We start from the raw sequence: 26,992 nt of genomic DNA on the forward strand, positions 1-26,992 counted from the left end.
GTACAATACTGATTACAAGTGATATGAATGCCCAACGCAAGGACGAGGAAGACCGTATGTCAGATGAGTATCCACCTAGTCCGAGGCTCTGCTGAAGAGTCTTCTGGCCACTGATGCAAGTCCAGATATCTGAAGGAGTGCACATATGCTGGCTGAATGTGAAGAAGAGCTTCCTTGTTGCCTGAAGTTGATAGGATGCTGAACTGCTTTGATGAATTTTGCTGAATACCTGAATATTTTATGTGGGACAGCACTGCCTCTTTTTATGTCCATATGCTGTTGGTCGGCCAGCATTAGCTGTTGGCCAGTAGCATGTGGACAAGAAAATAGCATTTTATGCTATTAAATGGTTTTGCACAAGGTTAAAATGCACAAAGTTGCTGCCGGACTGCAGGAGACCTGGCCAACTGGGATATGTGTGCCCCACATGCTGTTGACCTGCTGCAAATGCTGGCCGACTGGGAACATCACTCTCCCAGGCTGGTCGGCTGGTCTACCAGGTGTTCCAAGGCTAAGTTGAGGCCCTTGGACAAGCCTACTGATGTCTTCATGCCTGATAATACTTGACCTAATGCTAAGGCTGAGTTCTACATGCATAAACTGATGAATTCTCCAAGTGGGTTAATAGGACTGACATCTGACTGACCTCTAAAGCTCAGAGACTGACCTACGTAGCTCGTGCCTAACTGTCCCTAGACTGAGGGCTTACAATGGGGTCGCGACGTACAACAAATAATCATAAAAAAGGTTCTACTTCTGTATAAATGCTGCACTGATGATCATGCCGGTGTGTCATTGTATACCCCAGTGCAGGGTGCATGTGACAGTTGTGTTGGCCTTTGAATGCTTAAGGGGGTTTTGTGTCCAATTTCTTAGAATGATTTGCTTGAAGTAAATGATAAAGGACTTCAAGTTTAGAGTCATCTACCTCTGTTGGTATGTCGTTGCGAACTGGAGCTGGTGTGTCGACCGAGGCACGCGAGCTGGTTGGTTGGGAGAATCCTCGTTGAAGCTGCTGCATTTGCTGTGAAATGTTGGGGTAAAGGCATAATGCCCACCCTTATAGTGTGTACAAGCCCATAAGTTATAGTACATAGTACACTTAGTACTTTTAATGTACTAAGTGCACTATGTGTACTAGTGCAATATACATGTGTGATAGGGGAGTCACACACTCATGCTATTGATGAGTTGACTTATCCCCACAACTCTCTCTCTCTCTCTCTCTCCCTTGTTCTTCTCTGTGTATGTCTCCCACATGAATACTCTAACTTAACCCTAATTCTTCCTTCTCCCACACAACTGGTATCAGAGCCTCTTCATTCTCTCCCCTCCCTCTTGATAGCATCTCAGGCTGCATTTCAGGCTGTGGAACAGGTGCTTACAAATAGCTTTCGTTTCACACCTCCTTCGGCCAGCATAGAACAGTGAAGCTTGCTTGCAGCAATCGCAGGCAGACAAGGCGTGCAAAAACGCTGGCCATTGATAGGTGAGTGTGGTAGCTCTACACGGCGAAGGCAGCGCTGGCCCTTCAGCATGAGTAGCGAGTGGATACACAGGCGACACACAACTAGTAGGCAGCTGAGCGTGGAGCGAAGAGGCGTTGGCGAACAGCGTGGAGCGAAGAAGCGTTAGACAAGTAAGCGAAGGCTTTAGTCGACCGCTGGTGCACGCTGGCCTAGTAGCCTTCGCTTCGCGTGTTTTCGCTCGGTGACCACTCCCGGCGCCCGTCAACTGGCCGCGTAGCCAACAAATAGACGCCCAGCGCTTTTCGAGTTGCTTGTGAATAGGCGAAGGCAGCCAGGTATGCGTGTTGTTGCCCTTCTGCTGCACAAGAGCCTCCAACAACAAGAGGGTAAAGGACAACCATGAAGCTTCTGCCCAGGGAAAACGAGAAGCTTTTCTTGCATCAGGCATGCTTCCTTGCAAGTGGGAAGAAGATGCCCCCCCCTTCCTGCAACAACTAAAATTCAGCCTGCAAATCAGAGAAAAATCAGAAAATTACAAGGTATTTTCCTCAATTTTTTTTTGGGATTTGCAATTGAGCAAGTACAATCAACAATTGAGCAGATACAGGTGTCGAATTGCTCAATTTTGAGCAAAATTGGCAAAATTAGGTGACATTGGTCACAATCAAGATCAATTTGCAGGACATTGGTCACAATCAGGATCAATTTGCAGGAAATTGAATGTCAAAATTTGGGGCTTTTGATGTAATTGTGCAATTAAGCACTCATACATGCTGTATGATGTGAAAAAATCGCACATTTGGGCAAAATTGCAGCAAATTGCAGCGCAAATCAAGGGGCTTTTGTGCCGATTTGGTTGATTTGCATGCAGGCAATCGCATTTGATGCTGTGGATAATGTGTTGATTCCTTACAAGCACTCAATGTGCCTGTAAATCAAGGGGCTTTCATGTATTTGATGTATATGTGGCCAGGGGGAAGCATCGTGAACACTCTGGATGCCTTCATGTGCGTCAATGTACCATGTATGATCAAAAATTGATCTTAAATGAAGGGGCTTTTCAAGTTCGTATGCTTGTTGAGCTTGGCAAAGCAGCAGGCAAGACATTTATGCCTTGAATCCTCAAAAATCAGCTTGCAGTCAAGGGGCTTTTGCCCAATTTCTGTTCGGGACTGTTGTATGCAGTGTACAGGACTGTTAAAGTCTGATTTTCACTCATTTGGACAGCCAGGAGAGCATTTATTGCTACTGTACCTGCTGGTACAGATTTGGCACAGCTTTGTGCATGTTTTGGCATGGCTGTACACTGTTTTGAGTGATCAAAAGGTTCAATTTCAGCTGCTGTACTTGCCGGTATAGGTTTGGTACATCATTGGTGAGCACTTGGTACTGCTGTACAGTACTTTGGAAGGGCAACAGAGCACATTTAAGGTGCTGTCCAAAATCTGCAGCAACCAGATTTTGGTGATTTCATCACATAAAGTGGGAGAAAAGTTGCATTCTTGCTTCCGCAGTGGGAGATAAAGCTTGAGAAAACAACTGTGAGCACTTTGTGTGCTTTTGGTGCAGTGTTTGCACATTTTTGCAGGGAGTCAGGCATTGACAGGTTGCATATTGCTATGGCAACCACAGGTGAGAGCTCTTCATTGCTTCACATCAAGAAGCTTGAAGGCTCGCATAATTACGATATTTGGCAAACCCAGTGCTACAATGTGTTGCTCCACAAAAAGCAGCACAAGCCTATCAAAGAAAGGGGTGTAATGCCCGCTTCTCTTACTGCTGAAGAGTGGGAAGATATGGATGAGCTAGCAAGATCTACTATCATGTTGTCTGTGTCAGACTCATTACTTTTCAGCATTCGTGAAGAGAAGACAGCTTGGGGAATGTGGCAGAGATTGCAGGACTTGTATGCCCAACAAAGTGCCTCAAGCAAAGTGTATTGGTTGAAGAAACTCATAGGTCTTCAGATGAAGGAAGGGGCGTCTATGACAGCCCATCTAAATGAGTTTAATGGTATTGTCAGCCAGGTCATTAATCAAAAGTTGGCAATGGACGATGAGTTCAAAGCCAGTTTTCTGTTATGCACTTTGCCAGAGAGTTGGGACACATTCAGGACAGCCACTAGCAATTCACATGCTATGCTATCATATGCAGATGTTGAGGGTGCTCTTCTTCAAGAAGAGATGAACAGGAAAAACAACTCTGTTGGAAAGTCCAATGCAATGAATGCACGTGGGAGATCCCAGCAAAGGGGGAAAAGCCAAGAAAGGGGAAGGAGTAAGTCTCGCTCCAAAAAGGATTTGGAATGCCAGTATTGTGGCAAGAAGGGACACATTAAAAAGCAATGCTACAAATGGAAAAATGATCAAAAAGAAAAGGGAAAAGGCAAAGACAAAGAGAAGGATGAAGCCAAAGATGTAAAGCCAAAGGGCAAAAGTGGAGTCAAGATTGAAGAAATCAATATGTCACATGCAGGTGGCAGTGAGGATGAGGTCCTCTTTACGTCTTCACTTGATGCCCATTCACTTCTTACAGGTGGTCATGGTATGCACTCATGGATCATTGATTCAGGTGCCTCCTTTCATGTCACAGGTTGCAGAGACTTGTTTGTCAGGTATACTGCTGGCAATGAAGGAGTGGTTTATTTGGGTGATAACCATGCATGCAAGATTCTTGGCAGAGGTGATGTGAGGCTTGTGTTTTCAGATGGCTCACAGCTTATGCTCCATGATGTCAGGCATGTACCTGAGATCAAGAAGAATCTGCTTTCTACTGGACAGCTTGATGATGCTGATTATGTTACCACATTTGGTAGTGGAAAGTGGAAAATTAGTAAGGGCTCACTGGTTGTTGCCAGAGGCTCTAAGGTGGACACACTCTTTACTTCATGCATGCAGGTGTTTGTCACCATGCTAATGTAAATGCAACCGAGCTGCCGGAAATCTCTATGTGGCATAGCCGGTTGGGACACATGAGTGTCAAGGGAACTCGTTTGGGTTACTTGCCTTCTCTAAAGTTTTCAAGTTTTCAGTTTTGTGAGCATTGTATATATGGTAGGCAACTACAGTGCCCCCACAAGAAAGCTCTTGGACAGAAAGATGCTCAGTTAGAGCTTGTGCATACAGAGATGTATGTGAGATGCCTCAGCTTTCTTTGGGAGGGGCAAAATATTTTGTGTCATTTATAGATGATGCCACATGCAAGGTGTGGGTCTATCCTCTTCGTTTGAAGAGTGATACATTCAGAAGTTTGTTGCTCATGTTGAGAATCAAACTGGCAGAACACTGAAGGCTTTGCGTTCCGACAATGGTGGAGAGTACATGTCCAAACAGTTTCAGGACTTTTGTGATGCTAAAGGCATCAAGAGGGAGCTCTCTACTCCTTATGATCCTCCACAAAACGGGACAGCAGAGAGGATGAACAGGACCATTCAGGAGAAGGTCCGTTCTATGTTGTCACATGCTGCATTACCTCATGGTTTTTGGGCTGAAGCTGTTATGACAGCCGTTCACCTTATAAACAGGTCACCTAACACGAGGCTTGGTGGGAAAGTGCCAGAAGAAGTATGGATAGGGAAGCCTCCGTCATACAAGCACTTAAGAGTGTTTGGTTGCGTTGCGTACGTGCACATACACAGAGAAATGCGCACCAAACTTGATCCTAAGTCTCACAAATGCATATTCCTAGGATATGGTGACAGAGGTGAAATGGGGTATAGACTTTGGGATCCCATGAATAGAAAGATCATACGCAGCAATGATGTCATTTTTGATGAAACATGCATGTATAAGGAGCCTGCAAGGCAACAGGAGCCTGGCAGAGTCATCTTTGATGATGATGGACATCATGGACAACAACAAAGGGCTGTAAATCAGCCATTACAGCAGGAAAACCAGCCCTTAAATGGTGCTGAAAATGGTCCAAATGGACAGCCAGAGATGGCAGAAGATATCCCTATGGATATACCACAGTTAGAGGAGATACCGGGCATGATTTTTCAGCCTTATGGCATGGAACAGGAGCCACCAATGGGTGATATGCAGGCTGGACAGCAACCTGCAAATGATGGTCATTGGGTACGAAGGTCCACAAGACCCTCCAGAGCCACTGACAGGTTTGTTCCAGGGGTTGACTACTTGATGCTTACTGACTGTGGGGAGCCCTCATGTTATAAAGAGGCTTTACAGAGGGCAGACAAAGCTCTATGGGAGCGTGCCATGAAGTCAGAGATGGATTCTCTGCATAAAAATGGAACATGGAAGTTGGTGCATTTGCCTGCAGGCAAGAAGGTTTTGCCATGCAAATGGGTATACAGGCCCAAAGTTGCACCAGATGCAAAGCCAAGATACAAAGCCAGGTTAGTGGCTAAGGGCTTCATGCAGGAATATGGTGTGGACTTTGAGGAGATCTTCTCTCCAGTGGTCAAAATGACCACACTTAGAGCTGTGTTGGCTTTGGTTGCGCATGATGATCTGGACTTGATTCAGATGGATGTGAAGACTGCTTTTCTTCACGGTGATCTCCATGAGGAGATATATATGCAGCAGCCAGAGGGTTATGCAGTGAGTGGAAAGGAGAAGCTTGTATGCAAGCTGAAAAAGAGTCTTTATGGGCTCAAACAGGCACCAAGGGAATGGTATCACAAATTTGATACATTCATGAAATCTCAGAAATTCAGGAGAAGTGACATAGATCACTGCTTGTACACCAAGAAAGCTTTGGATGGGAGTCTATTGATCCTCATCTTGTATGTTGATGATATGTTGATTGCCGGGAAATCTCGTAAGGAGATGGATACCTTGAAGCAGAGGCTGCATCAAACCTTTGATATGAAGGATTTGGGTGATGCAAATCACATCTTGGGTATGCGGATACTTCGGGACAGAAATCAGCATGTGTTGTATTTGTCTCAGAAGGAATACATTGGCAAAGTCTTGCAGAGGTTCAATATGGACGGGGGGAAGAAGACTAGTACTCCTTTGCCTCCATATGTGAAACTCAGTGCTATGGACAGCCCACAGTCAAATAGAGACAGGGCTGATATGGCCAAGATTCCGTATGCTTCCGCATGTGGCAGTCTCATGTATGCCATGGTTGCTACTAGGCCGGACATTGCATTTGCAGTGGGAGTGGTTTCTAGATACATGGCCAATCCTGGCAAGAAGCATTGGGAAGCAGTGAAAGGTGTCATGAGATACCTGAAGGGCACTCAGGATTTGTGCATTTGCTTTGGCAAACAGGATGCATTAGTGCATGGTTACACGGATTCGGATTATGCCGGTCATCCAGATAACCGGAAGTCTACTACTGGTTATGTGTTTACATTCACAGGAGGTGCTGTGTCATGGATATCCAGGATGTAGAAGTGCACTGCCTTATCTACTACAGAGGCCGAGTATATTGCAGCCACAGAGGCTTGCAAGGAGGCATTATGGCTATCTCGGTTAGTGGTTGATTTGGGTTGTACAGGGGATATTCCATTGTTGCATTGTGACAGTCAGAGTGCCATCCAGTTGGCAAAGAACCCTGTCTTTCATGCAAAGACGAAGCATGTGGATGTGAAGTATCACTTCATCAGAGAGGTGATAGAGAACAAGCAAATTCAGCTTGTTAAGATTCATACGGATGACAACCCGGCTGATCTGTTGACGAAGAGTTTGCCTCCGGAGCGGTTTGCTCATTGCAGACACTTGATGGGCATTGGATGAGGCCATTTTCAGCCTTGATATGGCCTTGTATATTATCATGTACATGCTGATTTTTTTTTTCCTTTACTTAAGGGCACTTTGCCTTTAAGTGGGAGGTTGTTGGGGTAAAGGCATAATGCCCACCCTTATAGTGTGTACAAGCCCATAAGTTATAGTACATAGTACACTTAGTACTTTTAATGTACTAAGTGCACTATGTGTACTAGTGCAATATACATGTGTGATAGGGGAGTCACACACTCATGCTATTGATGAGTTGACTTATCCCCACAACTCTCTCTCTCTCTCTCTCTCTCTCCCTTGTTCTTCTCTGTGTATGTCTCCCACATGAATACTCTAACCTAACCCTAATTCTTCCTTCTCCCACACATGAAATGCTCATTAGATTCACTTTAAACCTTTGGCACTGCGGCACAAAGTTGGGGCCATTCCAGTAGCAAATCAGCCCATAAAGAGTAATGTTGCTGCCTGAGGTGTGCTATGCCCATAAAATTATGAAGTGACGGGTTTTTGAGATAAAGCATGACCACATTGCTGTTTGTGTGGTGCTGTTATATTGTTGTGTGGGAACTTTTGTTTATTTGTAGGCACAAAATACGTGGAACGAACACCTTTGTAAATTTTGCCGAAGGGAGAAGACCAAGGGCTATCGTGATGTAGGAGGCGAGAGAAGCACCATTTACCACTATGAGGTCTTCTTCTAAAAAAAAAAAATGCTCGCAGGTTGCAAGAAGGCTGGCTGATTCACGTTTGTTGGTGGGTTCGTTTTTTTTTTTTGGGGTTGGAGAGGCGGGCCGGCTGGGGTTGGGCGCCTGTTTTTAGTTTAAAAAAATAAATAAATGTGGCCATTGGTCGAGCTTGGCTGCCGTTGGGTGGCTTACGTGGTTGGTAAGGCTTTTAAAAGCCTTAAGTTATAAGGCTTACAAGCCTTAGTTTTTAGTTAAAATAAATAAATAAATGTGGCCACTGGTCGAGCTTGGCCGCCGTTGGGTGGCTTACGTGGCTGATAAGGCTTTTAAAAGCCTTAAGTTATAAGGCTTACAAGCCTTAGTTAAAATGTTAAAAAAAAAGGACTTTTAATATTTGTCTTCAGTTGTGGCTCTTTACTTGAATGGAAACGGCTGTTGAAAAAGGGCTGGAAGAGTCGCCATACCAACCGATGCTTGGAAAGCTGGGAGAGAAGACCCAATATTATGCTATGAGTACCTTGGTGAGGCTACAACTTGCCATCTCTTTTTTTTTTTTTTTGGTCATAGAAAATTAGGGGATTTCATAAATTAGGCAAAATGGGGCCAAAATTGAATGGGGCATTCTCTCTTGCTCTTCCATACAAACACTGCTAAGGCCAATTTTAGAGTTAAGACTGGCTGATTTTTAGGGTTAGGGTTTTGCTTTTTTTAAAGGGTTAGGGTTTGGCTGTGGGCATCCTACAAGTTGGAGTTTGTTAGCTTTGATACCACTGTGAGGACTTCTTAGCCTATTAGTGATTTAAGACATGATTAAAAGACAACACTGAAAAGCAAGATGCTTAGAGCAGAAAGCTGTGTTGTTTGCATTGAGACACAAGGCCTTGTTAAATAGGGCCTGAAGAGGTACAAATGAAGATGGACATCCCTGATGAAAGGGTGTGACACTAGTTATGTCCTTTGGACGTAGAGATGTGTCTTTTGATCAATAGATGTGTCCCTTTAGATAGATGGTCCTTTGGTGATGACCCATGTGACAGGGTGTGACCCTTCATTGGTGTCCCTTCAATGATTAAAAGTAATTAAGGGTAGTTAAGGATAATTAAGCGAGATTAAGTCACAATCGTGACAGGATCGCGGATAGTGCAGATGACGTGTGTTATTGCCACGTGGCAGTGGTGAGGTGGCATTAATGACATGGAAGTCGGGTATAGCTAGCCCTGACATCATTACTATTGGCCGACTAGAAGCATTGGTGCACATATATATGTGGGTAGCCAAATCATCATATTCATCTGCTTTTCTCAGTGTTGGACTTCACAGAGCATTTCTCTATAGGCGAAGTGCTAGCTAGGAGTGTAGAGTAGGTCATAGGGCTGTGATTTGACGTCTTCATTCTCAGCCACATCTTGTACTTGAATTTTAGTTGTATTACTTATATCTTGTATATAATAAAGAGCGATAGTTTAGGACTCTTGTGTGTGCTTGTGCTGTATGTGTGATTCTACGGTATTCTTCTTTCTATCCCTAGAAAACCCTAGCACACAAGCACAAGTGTTCTACAGAATGAGTGACTGAGAATTTACTTCTCTCCAGCTAACTCTATCTAAGTCTGCACAGGTCACTTATAGATCTGCGCATATAGGTTACATCAAAGATCCTAACGGATTGATGATTACAGGTAATGTACAAGGTAGTGGGTACATGGGCAGATGCCAACAAGTGGCGTTATGGAGTCGGCTGTGTGGTTGGATCGGCAATGCCGGGGTCGGCAGTGGTCCGATGACCTTAAAGAGGTCTAGCGACACTCCAGGTAAGGATGGATCCGACAGATCAACACCATCCCGTAGTCCATTCTAGTTTTTGAGGACAGGGAGGAGTCATCATGTGAGTTTCAGACTCTCTCTCCGGAGGATGAGATGAGTGATTTCGTAGTGGTGTCTACCATGCTAGTTGAGCATAGCTGAGCATCAAGAGGCAGAGGGGCTAGTTCTAGGGCTCGTAGTTCTTGAGGAGGCAGTGGGGGAGATATCATTGGAGACAACAGGTCCAATAGTCGTGCTATTGGAGTTCCTACAACCGGTGTGTGGAGCAGAGAGCGAGTTTGCTAGAAGATCCATACCAAGTTGGAGCAGTGGAGCATCATTTGCACCTGTGCTCCAAGTTAAGTAGGAGGGGATGCCACATGCACACACTCCGCGAGTGTGACGTAATATTGTCTAGGTGCCCAATGAGTAGCCAAGTGTCAAAACTCCAGGTTCTCCTCATAGGGCAAACTTGCAAAACAAATCCATAAACCATGAAGGGGGTGTAGTCATGACTCACCACCCAATCATGACAGTCGTGGGCAAATCCCACAAGTCTTGGCTGTCCCCACCGAGCCACGAGCTGAGCTAACTAGCTAGACGTACGGACCAGCCTCTACCCCATGACGTTACATACCGCTATGAGGCTACCCTCGTGGGCCTCGAGACTGCTGCCGGCCCCGGCTGCATGAAGTAGGTGCACGTCTGCACTAGATCCAGGTTCCTGACCGCAGAGCTCTCACATAGCCTCGCGAGACTCTGACTACCCTGGCTACCCTTTTATAGGCTCTTGGCCAATCACCGGGCATCCACACATGGGTGCCTGCATGTCAGTCCATCCCCAGCCCAGCTTGCCAATCTGCTTACCTGGCTCCAAGCTACCCCAAGCCTCAAAGCCAGTCTTGTGTGCCTGCTGCACATGTTAGATACACTCTGTGCACATGACACCAAGTGTGGACAGAGTTATTGGGTTATTGTGTGGACAAAGTTATTGGGTTATTTGTGTGAACACACTTAGTTCGGACATCATTATTAGGGCTGGTAGCCAACTGACCAACATTGGACACTATAAAGATGAGTCTAGGCCTTAGTCATATTCATTCATTGATCAGTTGGTCATGATTGAGTCATTGAGAGATTAGGAGCAATGCTACCATTGAGTATCTCTATTCATTGTAGATTAGGTCATCTCTCTCTATGGTGCAGAAGCAGCAGTTTTGTGGGTTTAAGTCTCTGATCAGGTGCTAATCACAATCAATCAATCATAAACACGCTTCTGCAAGCACCCATGTTACAGTTTGAGGGTTGGTCTCATGTTCCGTGTGATGCTTGAGGTAGTCCTCCCACCAAAGAAGAGCTGAACATGTGAATGCTGTCTGCTGGATTGTCTGCGATCCACCTGGTGGGGCGAGGGTGGAGGAGTTCTAATCCCAATTGGCGACTATCTGACCATACACAATCCTGTTGAACTTGGGCTATCTAGGACTGCCCCTCTTTTGACATGGCAGTTGAATTCTGCTTAACAACAATGTCGCATTTTCGCGGGCCAACTGCCGGTCAGCTCACGGCCAGAAAAAGGGGGCCCACACTTGTGCATCGTGCCCAGTTGGTCCGTACAAGCTTCACTGCTGCCATGTCCAGCCTGCTGGCTGCCAAAACTACCTGGACCTTGAAGGGCTCTTTGTCCCAGAGGCTTCCTATCAGCTGTCAATGCGTGCAAATCGTCTTATTTCACCTCAGAGAGAAGTGTGTCAAATGGGTATGGTGGTGTTTGCCAATCAATTTTGGGGAGCCCTTGGCAAATATACTCCTTGAAAAGTTGGGCTACTGTTGGTGCGGATCTTACAACTTTGAGTGAATAAGTCTGATTGTATGCCCTTACTGATCTTTTGCCTTAGTATACTTGAGTTGTGGCTAGCCTGAGTAATTGATGTGGTGGTAAAGGGGGTGGTTTTGGTGGGTTGGGGCATATCTGTGATATTAATGGTGGGTTAATTGGCTACAAGTAGGAGTGTCATTGTGTTTTATGGAACATGTATTTGATGAGTGCTTCTACAAGATTCTGCTGTGCATTTTTTAGTGACAATGCTAATCGGTTTTGGTGTCATGATTTACAGGTGGTCCAAGTCCAGCAGGGCAGCAACCTGCAGCTGGAATTTTTGGGCAGGCATCCCCTTCGACTCCTTTTGGAGGGACTTCTCCAGCCTTCAGCCAGACTCCGGCACCGAATCCATTTGGTGCTGGTGCCTCTAGTGTTTTTGGAAGCAAACCAGCAGGAACGTTTGGGACACCTAGTACTGGATCTATGATGATGCCTTCATCATCCCCCTTTGGAGCGCCATCATCTGGTTCTGCTTTTGGTCAACCAAGCACTCCCTCGTTCGGTTTGGGCCTAAGTTCTCCCTTTGGGGCCGGAAGTACTCCTAGTTTTGCGTCAGGGTTTGGAAGTTCTCCTTCTATGTTTGGATCACCTGCTGCTTCTGCATTTAGCACTGCTTCTTCTAACCTGTTCAGTGCTGGCACGACTGCATTTGGTTCAAACCCGTTCACACAAGGTGCAATTTCAAGTTCCTTATTCCCAACTTCAAATCAGCCATTCAGCATGACAACCCCTGCCTTAAGCACCCCAACGCTTGGCACCAGCATCTTTGGAAGTTCTGCGTTGCCTTTTCAGAACACGAAGCCTGCAGGCCTTTCAGTGCCGGGGGTAAGTTAAAACATTTCAGTGGAAAATGTGATACTTTAAAAAATGGCAAGCATATGTGTGCGTATGTGACCATGTATGCCCGCATGTGTGATTTCAAAATGTTGCTCTTTTGGAATCCTCGTAGAAAAGGCATTTGCATGTATTGAATGGAAGCCATTCTAAAGGATTTTGATTTGGTGGGCAGTCTTCTATATTTGGTGGTTTGTCTTCTACACCCGGCCAGGCCATTGGAAGCTTTGGATTTTCTGGGCTTGGACAATCTCAGTCAGGTACTAGTTGCGGAAAACTGAAGTGATTTGGTAGCCTCTCCCTCCTAATCTGCCTCTGATTTAGATAATTTTTCTGTTATAGCAATGGGCTCTTTTGGTGCACCCGCAACTCCTGGAATGGGTCTGAGCATGTTCACACCTCAGTAAGTTTCTTATTTCAAGCTCTAAATTTTTCTTTAATCTTTCTGGTGCTATTTCTGTGTAATACATTGAATACCTGATTTGCTACTGACAGGTCAAGTGCACCTGTGGCTATAAGCAATCCTTTTGGCAGTCTACCTCCGATGCCTCAGATATCCGTTGGCCATAGTTCTGCCACAGGCCCCTCTATACAGTATGGCATATCTAGTATCCCAGTAAGGGCTGCCACGTTATTCTCTTTTTCAAGTGTTTTTATAAGCTAAGGTGCCAAGGTTTGAACCTGGGACCTGCCTTTTGGCAAGCCCAGTCGTGTCAGGCCAGAGCCCGTTAGCTCTGTGACATGGATTATGGCAACAACTAAGAACAAACCTATTGTGTGGTCTACATGTAGGTATTCGAAAAACCCACTCAAGTACGAACAACTTCAATTCTAACACCAAGGCACATCACTCAAAGGTCGAGAATCCGCATGCAGGCACGAGGATATCATCCCAAAAAAGATGGTCCAATGGTAATCTCTCAGAGATGTTGTTCAGCTTTAGCAGCTTGTTCCTTTTAGTGTGGACATATATTATACATGTAGCTGTTGGGGTTGGAACTCACACTCTTATGGGCAGCATGGTACAATAGCCTCTCATGAAAGGGCCTGCCACCGACAATTAGTAGCTTGATTTTCTATTGTTAACTTAACATTAATCAGAAATTTGTGCTGAAGGTTTCCTTCTTTAGCGAGGTGGAAGACACTCCAAGCACATCTAAAGGAGATGCCTTATTTGTCCCTCGGGAAAATCCTAGAGCTTTATTTATTAGCCAGCCTAATCAATCCCTGAGCACACTCAGAGGCACAACATTGAAAAGCAGAGATATGGCTGCATCCATGAAGCAAAACGGTATCACTGTTCTTTTGTAAGTGTATAATCTAAAATTTTCTAGATATCTTGAAAGTGTAACTAAAGGGATGGTTGCTGTCTACTGTCAGGTGATAAACTTGATGGAAACGGAATGGTTGATGTATCAAGCTCCCCACATCGAGATACAGAAAGTGAGTTGGGACATTTCGCTAAGCATTGGGGTGTGCTGCATTTGATTCCAAAATTCAGAGCAATTAGAGACTACGTGGCTTTTCCCTTCTAGTTCTTGACATTTTGTTATCCTTGTGAAGTACACAGATGCTCCCACATGTCAGTGGTGGTCCATCCAGTCTGCTGTCCATCCCATGGTGGGCAAATCTTGCCTGTCCAGCTCCATGCTGGTTCTGTGGCGGGTAGGCAATTTTGCCTGTCCAGCTTCCTTGTCAGAGATGGAAGGGGGAATCTTTCCCCACCCATCCCATGGAAGGCAGGGAATTTCCCTTTAACCATTGTTGTTCATGTTCCCTTGAGGTTTATGTGGGTGTTCAAATGACATGGCATGTAGATTTGGTACTAATTAAGTTGCTATTGCTGATCTGTACTTTATGGATTTTGTCATGCAGATCCATTGCAGAGCTATATGAGTGCTGCATTTGAAGGTCCCAAAGTGGCGAGCTCACTACAGCAGTCTAAGGTTGAAGAAGAAAACCCTTTGTCTAAAAGTGCTCCGAAGCAAAAGGGCATGCATGCAGAAGCCGGCCATATAGGTAATGGATATACTTCAGTTACTGGGCATAGAGCAGGAAAAGCAGCAGTTGCTTATGAGCATGGTGCAGATATAGAAGCCCTCATGCCGAAGCTGCGGCATTCCGACTACTACATCCAACCTAAAGTTCAAGAATTGGCTGCAAAAGAGCGAGCGGAGCTTGGATATTGCCGTAGGGTGAAGGACTTTGTGGTTGGGCGGCATGGATATGGTTTTGTGAAGTTCTTAGGTGAGACGGACGTCCGTGGGCTTGACATTGAAAGCATAATCCAATTCAACAAGTGTGAAGTGCTCGTGTACATGGATGATGACAAAAAACCTCTTCCTGGGTTTGGGCTGAACAAGCCTGCAGAAATCACACTGTTGAATGTGAAGTGTGTGGACAAGAAGTCGGGTAAGCATTTTTCAGAGGGTGTCGAGGTTGAGAAGTTCGAGAAGAGACTCAAGAAGAAGACGGAGGAGCAAGGTGCGGAGTTTGTCTCCTATGATGCAACTAGAGGAGAGTGGAAATTTCGTGTGAAGCACTTCAGTAAATACTCTTTTGTAGATGGAGAGTAGAGAGTCTAGTCGGTGTTGATGGGGATGCTATATGGCTCATGAAGGAGGATCTGAGGTAGGCCACTCGTAACAAATCAATAGTGACTACCTTTTTGTCCATAGTCTATGTAATGAATGTGAGCTACTTTAATTGTGAGCTTGAAGGATTCTTGGGGTCCTTACAACCCCTCAAAATGCGTGGACTCCGTAGTAATTCTTAGTCAGGATTGGCTTGCTTGCTGAGAAGAGTATGATGTTAGGATATTTTGTAATCGTACATCAGAGTGAAGAGGTTTTTTTATCTCATGGAGTAAACTGTACTATGCTATCATGGAGTAAACTTTACTATGCTAACCTTCCACTTACGAACATTGAATCTCTCCACCAAACTTTGTCCAAGAAGCTTGCCAATACCAAGTTTGATTTTGTTTGGTTGTTACCTTCTTTATCTACTTTGGAGATGAACTCCTGTCATACTTGTGCTCAACAAGTGACACTTCAAAATTTTCACTCACATTGGTCTACTTGATCTAGAGTTGTTCTGGACTTTCCCCTGGTGAAATCATAGGTCTTTCACCATAGGTCTACTCGAGTCCCAAGTCTTCTGACTTGACACCATACTCTGGGGCCAACTTGGCCCTCTTGGTGTTTTCCTTGGATTGCCAATGACCACTTGAAAATCGAGCTCGATTGAGCTCTTGAGAAGCACACTTGGGAAGGTTCCTTTATCTCTAGATGATTAAATCCAGTGAAGTTGATGTCTTACCCTTACCAAAGATTAGCTCTATGCCAATATTTGATCACACAAATAAGTTTCCTAGTTTCCTTGGACTGCTTGCACCTTAAGCGGCAACTTGGGTTCCCTTGAGCTACTTCCTCCTTGGACCACAACTCATTGTTGATCTTCTTTAAGCTACACCTGGTCACACTTTGAATCTTGTTTATGTTTGCCACATTGAAATGCATCAAATGGTTGCAATAGATTGTATTCTCCATTGCTATAATCAGAGGCTTAAATAAATAAAATCAAAGAGTATGTCGTCCTTGCATCCTCGATTAAACAACTTTGCACATCTCCTATGTTTATAGAAAAGTAAAATTTTTCAGTCCGTGTACAAAATTGTCCACTTGGTTTATGCTTACAATGGTCCACTTAGTAGGAATCTATCACATTAACAATTGGCATGAAAGAAGGATATCATTAGAGTTTCTATCTACTAGGCTTGCTCATAATCTCCGATAGATAATCCACCACATTTACTCACACAAGAAATATGGCGTAGACTAGGAAAAGTGCTAGCTAACAAGGTGTTGCCGTTTTCACACAAATGTAAGGGTCTTTACATAGAAACCTATCTTGGGCGAGGAGTGTCAACCACTCCGTATGTTAACATGGTTTCACCCACTTGACTTATTCCTAAAGGTGCGTTGCCATCTTATCTGCTCAAATGAGCACTATCTTTTGTAAAACATCATTGGAATAGATAAAGCAACCTTACCTTGTGCCTAGGACTTTGTGTACATACTTGCTTATGATTGTAATCAAGGTCGGGCGGACCATTTAAGTTTGGTCGGCTAAGTGTGAAAACTAGTCGCTTGTGTATAAGTCATTTTTGGACAATAAGCAATGAATAATCATTTCCTTGCAATAGAAATACTTGTGAGCTCTTCTCTTCTCTAGTATTGCTTGCTTGTATGCAATTGGATTCATGCATGCTTGCTTGTAGGTTTTCCTCTTTCATTAGCTTTTTCTTTCCCATCTTTTGTGAGAGAGAACCGTTGCAATCAACCATCTCTATTAGCTTCCATCTAGGAGAAGAGAGCTCTCCCTTCATCCCATCCACAAGGAGAATTCCGATGTGACAACAGAGTGAGGACACGATGCATGAGCTAGCACTCATAGGGAAGTTGCAATTGCGGCTCTTAAGTCAAGGCCCAATGACACATACTTCGGCAAAGCTCAGGTAAGCTCTCGACTTGAACATATTTCGCGCCATTGTGTGGACTAGCCTAAGTCTTAGCTCCATTCATCCATCTAGTCTAATAAGCTATTGGGATCACCCAATATTGATCAGTGCTGATTAGGAGGTCATGCTCGAAAAAACATATGATTTTGGAGTCTTGGATGTGTTCAATTTGTTGTTTTTGATTTTGTTTTGAAGCTTGTTGCATTATAGTATTTTTTTTTCATCTCTTGTAAAGAAATTACCTTCTTGGTCTTTTGCTTGATTTTGGAGCACAAAATGCTTAGATTTCATTGTATTAAGCCAAGGAATAGATTAGCAATTATGATTAGGAGTGGAATCCACTCCAAAAACACGAGCATTAAGCTCCATTGTGTGGATTAGAGTGAGATAGTCAATTGTGTTCATGCATTTCATAAATTTTCATATTTTTTCATGCATTGTTTGAATTGGTAGCTTCGAAGATGTATATCTATAAAAAAATACTTAATTACTTGCATAACAACCATTAACTAAGATTAGGACCCTTTTCCTCCATCAAGTCCAAAAAATCTTAAAAAACTTCAAAAAATCAAGTCAAGACCTAACGAGCTCTCGTGTTGGGGATGTGAGTTGATAGTCCCGCACAAAGAGATGTGAGCTTGGACACGTAAGCTTGCAGACATGATCTTACGTGAGCTGTGAGTTTGGATATATGAGTCTACAGGTTTGACTTTGGAGATGTGAGTCTGGACATGTGAGTTGTGTTTGGACACGTGTCTATTGATGTAAGTTTGGACACGTGAATCTAGAGGTATGTAAACCTAAATTGTATTGACCAATTATTACTGTCTTTAAGACTTGTAAGGCCATACCTACTCCTATTCTTTGGGAATTTTCTCGTTATACAATCTGTGTTAGCTACAAATTCTAAGAAAAATTCTTGTCCTTTACGGTTATTGGTGGGGAATTAAAGTATAATTATTATGCAATAAGTGCACACCAACTCTGTCATAGTCCCAATTTCTCAAAGTCCCTGCTTAAGGTAGGCTTATTTCATAAAGAAAAAGCATGTGAATCCTAGTTTATATAAAAAACACGTAAGCTTGTAGACATGAACCTAGGTATGTGAGCCTCCATATGTGACCCTGGACACGTGAGCCTGCAGACGAGAGTTTAGAGGCATGAACTTGCATATGTGCAGATAGTGAAAAAAAAACGTGTTTGAAATCCCTTTTAGACCTACTCGAGAAGCACTAAAGATACCAACACTTCAGTAGAGTGCTCCCCTATTAAGAAGGCTAGACTCCTTTGATTCCACCTCAAGCAAGGAGCTTTGGGAAAAAATAAGCTAAGAAAACACAGATGTGAGTGGAGGAACAACGGAATACCTAGAAACAAAAGCCAACATGGTCCTAGGAACATCAAGGTTTTCTCCCTCAAGAAGTGGTTAAACCATGTTAGATGCCACAATATTTCAAACACGTGGTGTCAAGGGTTTATCCCAAGATGACCATGACCAGCTATGGAAATTAGGACACGTCTTTTTTGGTATACCATTAGGGGCATATGTTCCTCATTACACTCAATAGAGCAAGTGTACACACTTTCCAAAATGCAAGTAAGACTCCCCACTTTCCACAGTGCAGGGGTAAAAAGCCACAATCTAGGACTATCTAAACACAAAGGGATACACAGAGGCATTCATGTAACAAGTTCTGAGCCCCCACAAAGCAAGCTTGTGCCCTCAAACCCAGGTCGATAGAGGGCAAGTGCCATTGGATCCCATGTCCTAAAATAGAGGGTTTTGCACAACCACCTCCATATGTTCTCCCTCACCATCAGTGAATATGTAGAAGACATGCCAAGGATGACGTTTGAAATGGGAATGGGGGTTGTGACAAACATAGTACCTCGAGGCTGAGAGTGGCAAAACATCTCAACGATGACCAGCAAATTTGATCGAATTGGAGATCATATTTAGTTCCTATAGAGAAGATTGATCAAATTTGTGAGGCCATGGGATAGATTGATAATCCCCCTTAGATCTGCTTATTTGGACTTTGCTTCGAAGCAGAGTAGTCTGAATTGATGATCCCACCAAGATCTACTGATTCAAATTTTTCCTTGAAGGAAAAGCAGGCTATTGGTGGTTTAGGTCTCTAAACTCACTTGAAAAGGCCACTTATGAGGTGTTGAGACAAATATTCATTGTGGAATTCTTCTACCCCGTGAAGCAAGATGGAGTCCCATTACACAAATCTATAACCTCAAGAAGGAGGAGGGAGAAACAATACGGGATTACATAGCTAGAAGCAAGTATCTATAACCTCAAGTAGGAGGAGAGAGAAACAATGCAGGATTACATAGCTAGAAACATCTATCTCCATATTAGACGCAACACACTCCTAAAAGACTATGGATACACTCATTGACCGATTCATGATCAGTCTTAAGAGCAAGAGGCTTCATGACCATCTCTATTGGTATAGGAACTACATCTTCGATGAGTGCTATATCGCGGCAATAGACCTAGTAGACAATTTGCAAGACAAGAATGTAGAAGTCGTCCACCCGAACCAAGAAATAGCGGACATATCATCCAAAGCCTCATTGCCCACCAAGGATGCCCAACTAGCACCAACGAGAGTCCTAGTCAAGGACATAAGCATGGATGAGTTGGTAGAGAATCTACTAAATTGTTTAGGCCAACAATGTGGCAGAGCTAGCCCCAAGGGCAACCTCAAGGCTAGCCCCAGCCCACAACACTTCAAGTAGACACCCACACCTATTCCCATGAAGAGATATGGTTTGGTGTATGATTTGCACCGAGCCCTATGCTAAGGCAATTATTGGCCTTGCCAAACCCACCAATGACTCCTCAACAAGTAGAAGCTCTAGTGTATACCTATCAAAACCCTTTACTGAGAGGTATGTATAGATGCCTCAATTGCCATATACACCTTTGGTACTACCACCTCAACTAGTTCCTTTCAGAACCATGACTATACAACAGTTTTTGGTGACCCTCTTGCTCTGCAAAGACAAAAAACTAGGAACAAGAGGGCTATGAGTCATCTGACCAACAAGGCCCATATGAGTAGGAAACATATGATCCCTATGGGTATCCTGAATAGGATTCCCCATAGACTATGCCTCTTTGTTCAAAGCCATGGTACAACAAAGAGCAAGAGACAACAATATGGTACATAGGTCATCAATGTAATTCTTTCGATGCAAAGCTCTCCACCATTTTTCTGGAGTGCCCTCACGACCTTGAACCAAATCCCCTGAGTTCTCTAAGCACTCCAACCCCTTGCCCACCCCCAACATAATTCCTCATGAAAGCATATGCTATAAGTGCAGATTCAACCATGCATACAAGGATCAACTGAGTTGACAATTTCCCCCATTGGATAGAAGCATCTACTACCACTTTGAGATGAGCCTTAACTTGTTGAGCTTACAAGGAGGGCTTATTTATACAATGCCCCCTTAATTCCATCACAAGGCGCCAAGCCAAGATGAGGGCAACAGCCAAAGGAACATCCAAGGCTACCAATAAGGAGAAAGCCTAGGCTTCCAAATCAAAGCAAGCAAGTAAAAAAGCCAGAGCATGAGTCCCAAAGGTCACTGCTTGTTTTGATTTGAAAGCCCAGGCTACCAAATCAAAGCAAGCAGTAAAAGAGCCAGAGCACGAGTCCCAAAGGTCACAATAGCCCCTAAGAATGCCAATGAAGAAGAACCAAAGGTCCAAAAGAAGAAGACCTCAAAAAGCATGTAGAAATGCAACAACGCGTGATCAATTGTCGTAACCATTGAAAGGAGAAGACATTCGAAGTTGCGTCCCTTACGAAAAAAACCAGTGATCTCCCACACAAACTTGCTCTTCCCAAAGAAAAGAAATCCATAAATTACGAAAACCTTCCAAAAAAAATCAAGGAGTACCCCAACCTTCTGTTAGAGAAAGAATGAAGCAATCCCTGTGTTGGAGAAAGAAAGAATCAAGCAATTCGTGTGTTGGAGAAATACTAAGAGCTTGTGAGTCGATATGAACCACTAACCCCGCTTGAGCATATCCCAGACCCTATCCTAGAGCTAATAATAGAACCAGTGAAGGAACAACAGAGTTTGTGTCATAGGCTTTAGATAAAACCCATAACCTTTCTTAAGAGGCTGTAACCTCTAGAACCAATCTAACCGAGCCCCACATTGGTTGATGATGCATTGAGGGAGGACTCAGTATGTGTACACACTTACACGCATGCATGCAAACACACACTTGCACAACATGTGCTCCACACACATGTGCACACTCACTTGCATAACATGCATCCCACACCCGTGCACACACACTTGCATAGAATGCACCCCACACACGTGCACACACACTTGCATAGAACACACATACATGCTTGCATAGAACACACACGTGCACACACACTTGCATAGAACACACATACTTGCATAGAATGCACCCCACACACGTGCACACACACTTGCATAGCGTGTACACATACTTGCATGGCGTGCACCCCAGGCAAGTGTGCGTGCACCCCACACAAGTGCACACACACTTGCATAGCATGCACCCAATGCGCACACGCACTTTCACAACGTGCATGCCATGCACATGCGCAAACATTTGCACATCGTACACCACACACATGTGCACACACACTTTCATAACATCATGCAACCCATCCACCTACACACACTTGCACATCATACACATGTGCGCACACACTTTCCATGCACATGCACACATATTTGCACATCGTAAACCACAAACATGTGCACACACACTTGCATAACATCATACAACCCATGCACCTGCACACAGTTGCACATCATACACCTCATGCACCTGTGCACACACACTTACATAGCATGCACCCCATGCATGTACACACACTTGCACATCATGCACCCCACACACAGACACACTTGCATAGCATGCACCCCATGCACGTGTGTGCACACACTTGCACAATGTGCACCACATGCACGTACACACACACGTCCACAATATCCATTCCATACACATGCACACATACTTATAGAATGCACGTGCACACACATTTGCACATCATGCCCCACACCATTTGCATAGTGTGCACCCCACACAAATGTGTATCAGATGCACCCCATGCATGTGTGTACACAAACTTGCACAGCTTGCACCCCATGCACATGTGCACACACATTTGCTCAAGTTGCACCCCATGCACATGCAAACATACTTGCACAAAGTGCATCCCACGTATATGTATGCACACACTTATAAAACATGCACTTTACACACATATGCACACATACTTGCATAGCTTGCACATAATTGCACAACATGCATCCCATGCATAGTACACACACACTTGCATAGTGTGCACCCCATGCACATGCACACACACACTTGCATAGTGTTCACACTTATAAAACATGCACTTTACACACATATGCACACATACTTGCATAGCTTGCACATAATTGCACAACATGCATCCCATGCATATGTACACACACACTTGCATAGTGTGCACCCCATGCACACACACACTTGCATAGTGTTCACACACGTGTGTAAACATGTACCACATGCACATGCACACACACGTGTAGTAGTACCACATGCATGTACACACACACTTGCATAACGTATACACCACATGTACATGCACACACACATGTGCGTGCATGTGTACCACATGCACATGCACACATACTTGCACACCTTGCACCCCACGCACTTACACACACATTTACAAATCGTGCACTCCACATACGCATACATGCACTTGCATATAACGTGTACACGTACATGCACAATTATTTGCACATGTGCAGCCATGCACATATGCCCACCACCTTTGCATCCCTGCATGCACGCACACCTGCCCACCCATACACGATGCACAAAACCCCATCTCCTCTCAAAAAAGTAAAACCTCCCTCCCTCCTCCCCCTTGCTTGATTTATTTTTCCCCTCCCCCATCCACACTCCCTTCCCCCCTTTTTATTTATTTTTAAAATAAATCCTCCCTTCCTTTTTTCTTATTTTCAAATCAATTCCCCTATTTTTCATTAAAAAATTTTAAATTTAAAAGAATTACCTCACCACACAACCCTATGAGGGCCAGGTGGCCGGGTGCCCTATAAGAAAGAAATCTAGGGATAGAGATGGAGATTGCACTCATGAAGGGAGTGCCACCAGAGATTCACTCATCATAGGGATTAGCACCTAGACATGAGAAGTCTTCCATGACACAACCTTACACTCATTAGCATCGAGTATACACATGCGGTGGTGCTCGTCTCATAGAGAGTAGCCACCCAAACAAGGAAGGACAACCATGATTCAACCATAGTAGCTTGGGTTGGGAGCTCCAAGAAAGACAGTGTATAATGGTAAAAAGATATCAAAAGGGTATAATATTCCTAGGGCTGATGCCTTTTGTAGTCCCCAAAGCCCCATATGTCCAAATCACACATGCTAAATATGCCCGTGTGCAACAAGCTCTTTGTTTACTGTTGCATGTGGTCAGATTGACAGAGGATGATGAATCCATAACTAGAGCAACAGTGACCACATGAGAGAGAGAGAGAGAGAGAGAGAAAGAGAGACTTCCAATCAAGAGGGGTGAAAGCATTGTTTTACATTTATTATATCTAAAAGGCACTAGAAAAAATGCCAAATACATCTTACAATGATATTAAATCCACTAATATTGGTTGTCTTCAAGTGTGGTAGTAGCAACCAATGCAACTGGTAGAAAGTGTACCACCTTATCATGCTTTCACCCAGAGACACCTTGCTAGAGAGAGAGAGAGAGAGAGAGAGAGAGAGAGCCTTCAATCAAGAGTTATATGTTGGAAATCTTGAACCAATTGCAAGGCTAGGTGTCATAGATTCCATTCGGAGACTCTGGATCTTGCACTTGCATTACCCGCTAGCATCCAAAGGGTCTCAGCAGATGTGTTGACACTTGCAACTATTCCCTCATTATTGTTGCAACTATTCCCTCATTATTGTTGCTGCATCCATCAACTTGCTGAAAATCTTCATCACCGTTGCTTGCGCTCAAATTTATCATTGATGATGAAGTAGGAGGGGATGGTTTCAACAAAGTGATATTAGGGTGCACATCCACATAAGGCATACTACACCCTTGTCGGGAGCTCTACGGGAGGCATCGGCAACGATCTCTGATTGAGGAGCTTTCTTCGCAGGAGTAAAGCTATAGGGCAACTATATTATCCTATCGGACTAAATTTTCTGGGCCGAAAACGCGTTTCGGGCGCATCTGGACCTCCATTTTTCAGAAAGCGAGCGATTTCTAGCACTGCGGGTAAGTCATCGATTCTCTGCAGAACTCTATTTTAAGAACTGCAGGAAGACAGATTGACTGTGCAGACACTGTGAGTGCTGCAAAGAGGTCTACAGTTGCCATTGGGTGTATAGAGCGCAAGCAACGGTGATGAAGATCTTGAGCAAGCTGATGGCTGCAACAACAAAAATGAGGGAATAGTTGCAAGTGTCAACACATCTGAGACCCTTCGGATGCTAGTAGCGGGTAATGCAAGTGCAAGATCCAGAGTCTCCGAGCGGAATCTATGACGCCTAGCCTTGCAATTGGTTCAAGATTTCCAACGTAGAACTCGTGGACTTGATTTAGGAGCAAAGAGTGAGATCCTTTCAAGGTATTTACATCACCAACACATGAGAGAAGTGACGACTACATCTTCCATAAATGAGGGTGTGTCTTCGGTCATCGTTGAAAACCTCAGGTAATTTTTGACACATATCAAAGGTGGACACAACAAAGACAAAGTGGCTGCTAGAAGAGCATCACTTCATATGATTGTAAACTTGGACAACACATGCAATAAGAGGCACAATGATAGGAAAATTACAGATGCTCTTGGCATTCATCCACGCAATATGAAGAAGCATAGAGTGGACATCCATGACTTGGCTTTTCAATGGGCTAATGGATTGCGAAAACCGAGAAGTGATTGTCTAAGTCAAGAAGTTGTGGAGTGTGTCATAAAGTTTTAGAAGTTCAACACTCGCGTTTCGCCCAACAAGAAGGACATATGCCAAAGGAGAGTCGATGTGCGAACATACGAAACCCACCCTTTGCATTTGCTGGAGAGGATAGAGGTAATTTTGTAAGCAACTTTTGTGTTTTTAGTAATGTGCATCTAATATTAGTTCTGTTGTTTGTGCATTAGTGTTATTAGACAATGAAATAGAAAAAGTACTAAACTATACTTAATTGGTCTACTTGAACCCATGTAGCTTTTTGAACATAAACAAAAATAGATTCAAAAAGGGTACTTAAGTATACTACAGTATAGTTAAGTATAGTATAACCAATATGGTTTCTTCTACTATAAATCACTATGCAGTTGCACTATAGTTTATGATGTACCTTTTGCACAACTTTCCAAGTGTTACTCTAGAGATGAACTCTACGGTTCTCTAAAATGTACCTTCTGCACAATACTATAACAGTATAGTACTACAGTATTGTACAATAGGCTATAATACTCCCCTTTGCTCAGTTGTCCTCCCAAGGAATGTAGTCCAAGTACTATATTGTGCTTTGTTATCCAAGTTATATGTATGTTGTAGTCCAAGTACTATATTTGCTGGGGTTTTTTTTTAATGTTTCTTCTGCATAGTAATATCCAAGTATAGTACTGTAGTACTATACTATATTTTAGAATGTTCCCTTTGCACAGTGTTATACTGTAGTTTGATATGTTCCCTCTGCACAGTACTGTGTCAAGGATTGTAGCCCAAGTACTATATTCTGCTATGTTCTTTACCTTGTAGTGTACCTTATGTACAATACTATATTCTGCTATGTTCTTTACCTTGTAGTGTACCTTATGTACAATACTATAAATATAGTACTATAGTACTATAAGTATATTACTATAGTACTATAATATAGTGCAAAATGTTCCTTTTGCATAGTACAATCCATAGGATTGTTGTCCACCCATTAACTTCATTCTGATTTACATTCTACTCTACCTTATGTGTATCTGATAAAGATACACATAAGGTAACATCTTTATCAGATACACACAGTACAATCCATAGGATTGTTGTCCACCCATCAACTTCATTCTGATGTACATTCTACTCTACCTTATGTGTATCTGATAAAGATGTTATGTACGGATATTTGTAATGTACCTTTTGGATGATTTTATCAAGTATAGTACTACAGTACTATTTTGTAGTACATGATGTTCCCTCTGCACAGTAGAGTTTTTTGGGCGATTCAAGGAGGAGCACTCTGAATGTGGAATCGAGCTTCGTGCTTTTCAAAAGTTGAAGCCATTCTATGTGAGGAATCTTTAAGGAGAGAAATACACGTTGTTGTGTTTATCATGTGCGCGATTTCTTGTTGGATGGCATGAATCAGATGCGGTGTGATAATTTATCTTTGCATACGAAGGATTGCGATTATGTATGCAGGGTTTGTTGACCAAATCAAGAAACATATTTTCCTGTAAAGAGCAGTACCTATAAATCGGTGAAAGCATTATGGACTTCTGTGGTATGTCCAAAGGAAGTTGAATGTCAATGGCATCGGTTGTCGTGATTGATGGGTAAGTGCAAACAATGTGGTCCATCCCTAGTGCCTCTATGTCCCGTGAGCAATCAAATTCCAATTGAGCACTTGTCAAATGGAGGACTTATGAGCATGTTACCCTTCCACTGAGAAAGGAGGTGGTAAGAAGAGAATCAACTTGGTGTACAAAGAAACAAGACCATCTGCACTACTCCAATAGTTTCAACATCATCTGAAGATCTTTATTGCACACAAGTTTAGAGCTCAGTGGCAGCACAACCAGTATAAAAAATGCATGGCAAACATCCCGGATGACGTACTGGTCTTAGTCGTGGATTTTGCTAAGAATTACACCTTCAAGGTCCAAAATGAAATTCAATCCATGCACTGGCATAGCGAGCAATGTATAATATTTGTCCACATTTGGTATTGGCATGAAGGAGGTGAAACAAAAAAGCAGCCAGTGTTCTACATATCTGATGAGACAAGAAACATGAACTCTATTTGTGTAGCATTGCTT

General features: G+C 43.5%; 1 protein-coding gene across 4 annotated transcripts in view; it reads left to right on the forward strand.

Annotated features, from left to right (window-relative positions):
• The window catches only part of LOC147609562 (nuclear pore complex protein NUP98A-like), a 53,061-nt gene extending 37,739 nt beyond the window's left edge, over nt 1-15,322 (forward strand). For 2 of the 4 annotated variants that reach the window (XM_086787726.1, XM_086787727.1), the window contains exons 6-13: nt 11,786-12,375; nt 12,560-12,644; nt 12,727-12,787; nt 12,880-13,000; nt 13,177-13,296; nt 13,486-13,675; nt 13,765-13,827; nt 14,260-15,322. In XM_086787726.1, coding sequence (XP_086643852.1) covers nt 11,786-12,375; nt 12,560-12,644; nt 12,727-12,787; nt 12,880-13,000; nt 13,177-13,296; nt 13,486-13,675; nt 13,765-13,827; nt 14,260-14,960 — 1,931 coding nt within the window. In that variant the 3' untranslated portion in view covers nt 14,961-15,322. The remainder of the gene's footprint in view (nt 1-11,785; nt 12,376-12,559; nt 12,645-12,726; nt 12,788-12,879; nt 13,001-13,176; nt 13,297-13,485; nt 13,676-13,764; nt 13,828-14,259) is intronic. The other 2 variants (XM_086787728.1, XM_086787729.1) reach the window with 1 other exon arrangement.
• The last annotated feature ends 11,670 nt before the right edge of the window (nt 15,323-26,992 follow it).

This window comes from Cibotium barometz, chromosome 51 (assembly GCF_041138505.1).
Source record: "Cibotium barometz isolate CiBa-2024 chromosome 51, ASM4113850v1, whole genome shotgun sequence".
Lineage (NCBI taxonomy): Eukaryota > Viridiplantae > Streptophyta > Polypodiopsida > Cyatheales > Cibotiaceae > Cibotium > Cibotium barometz.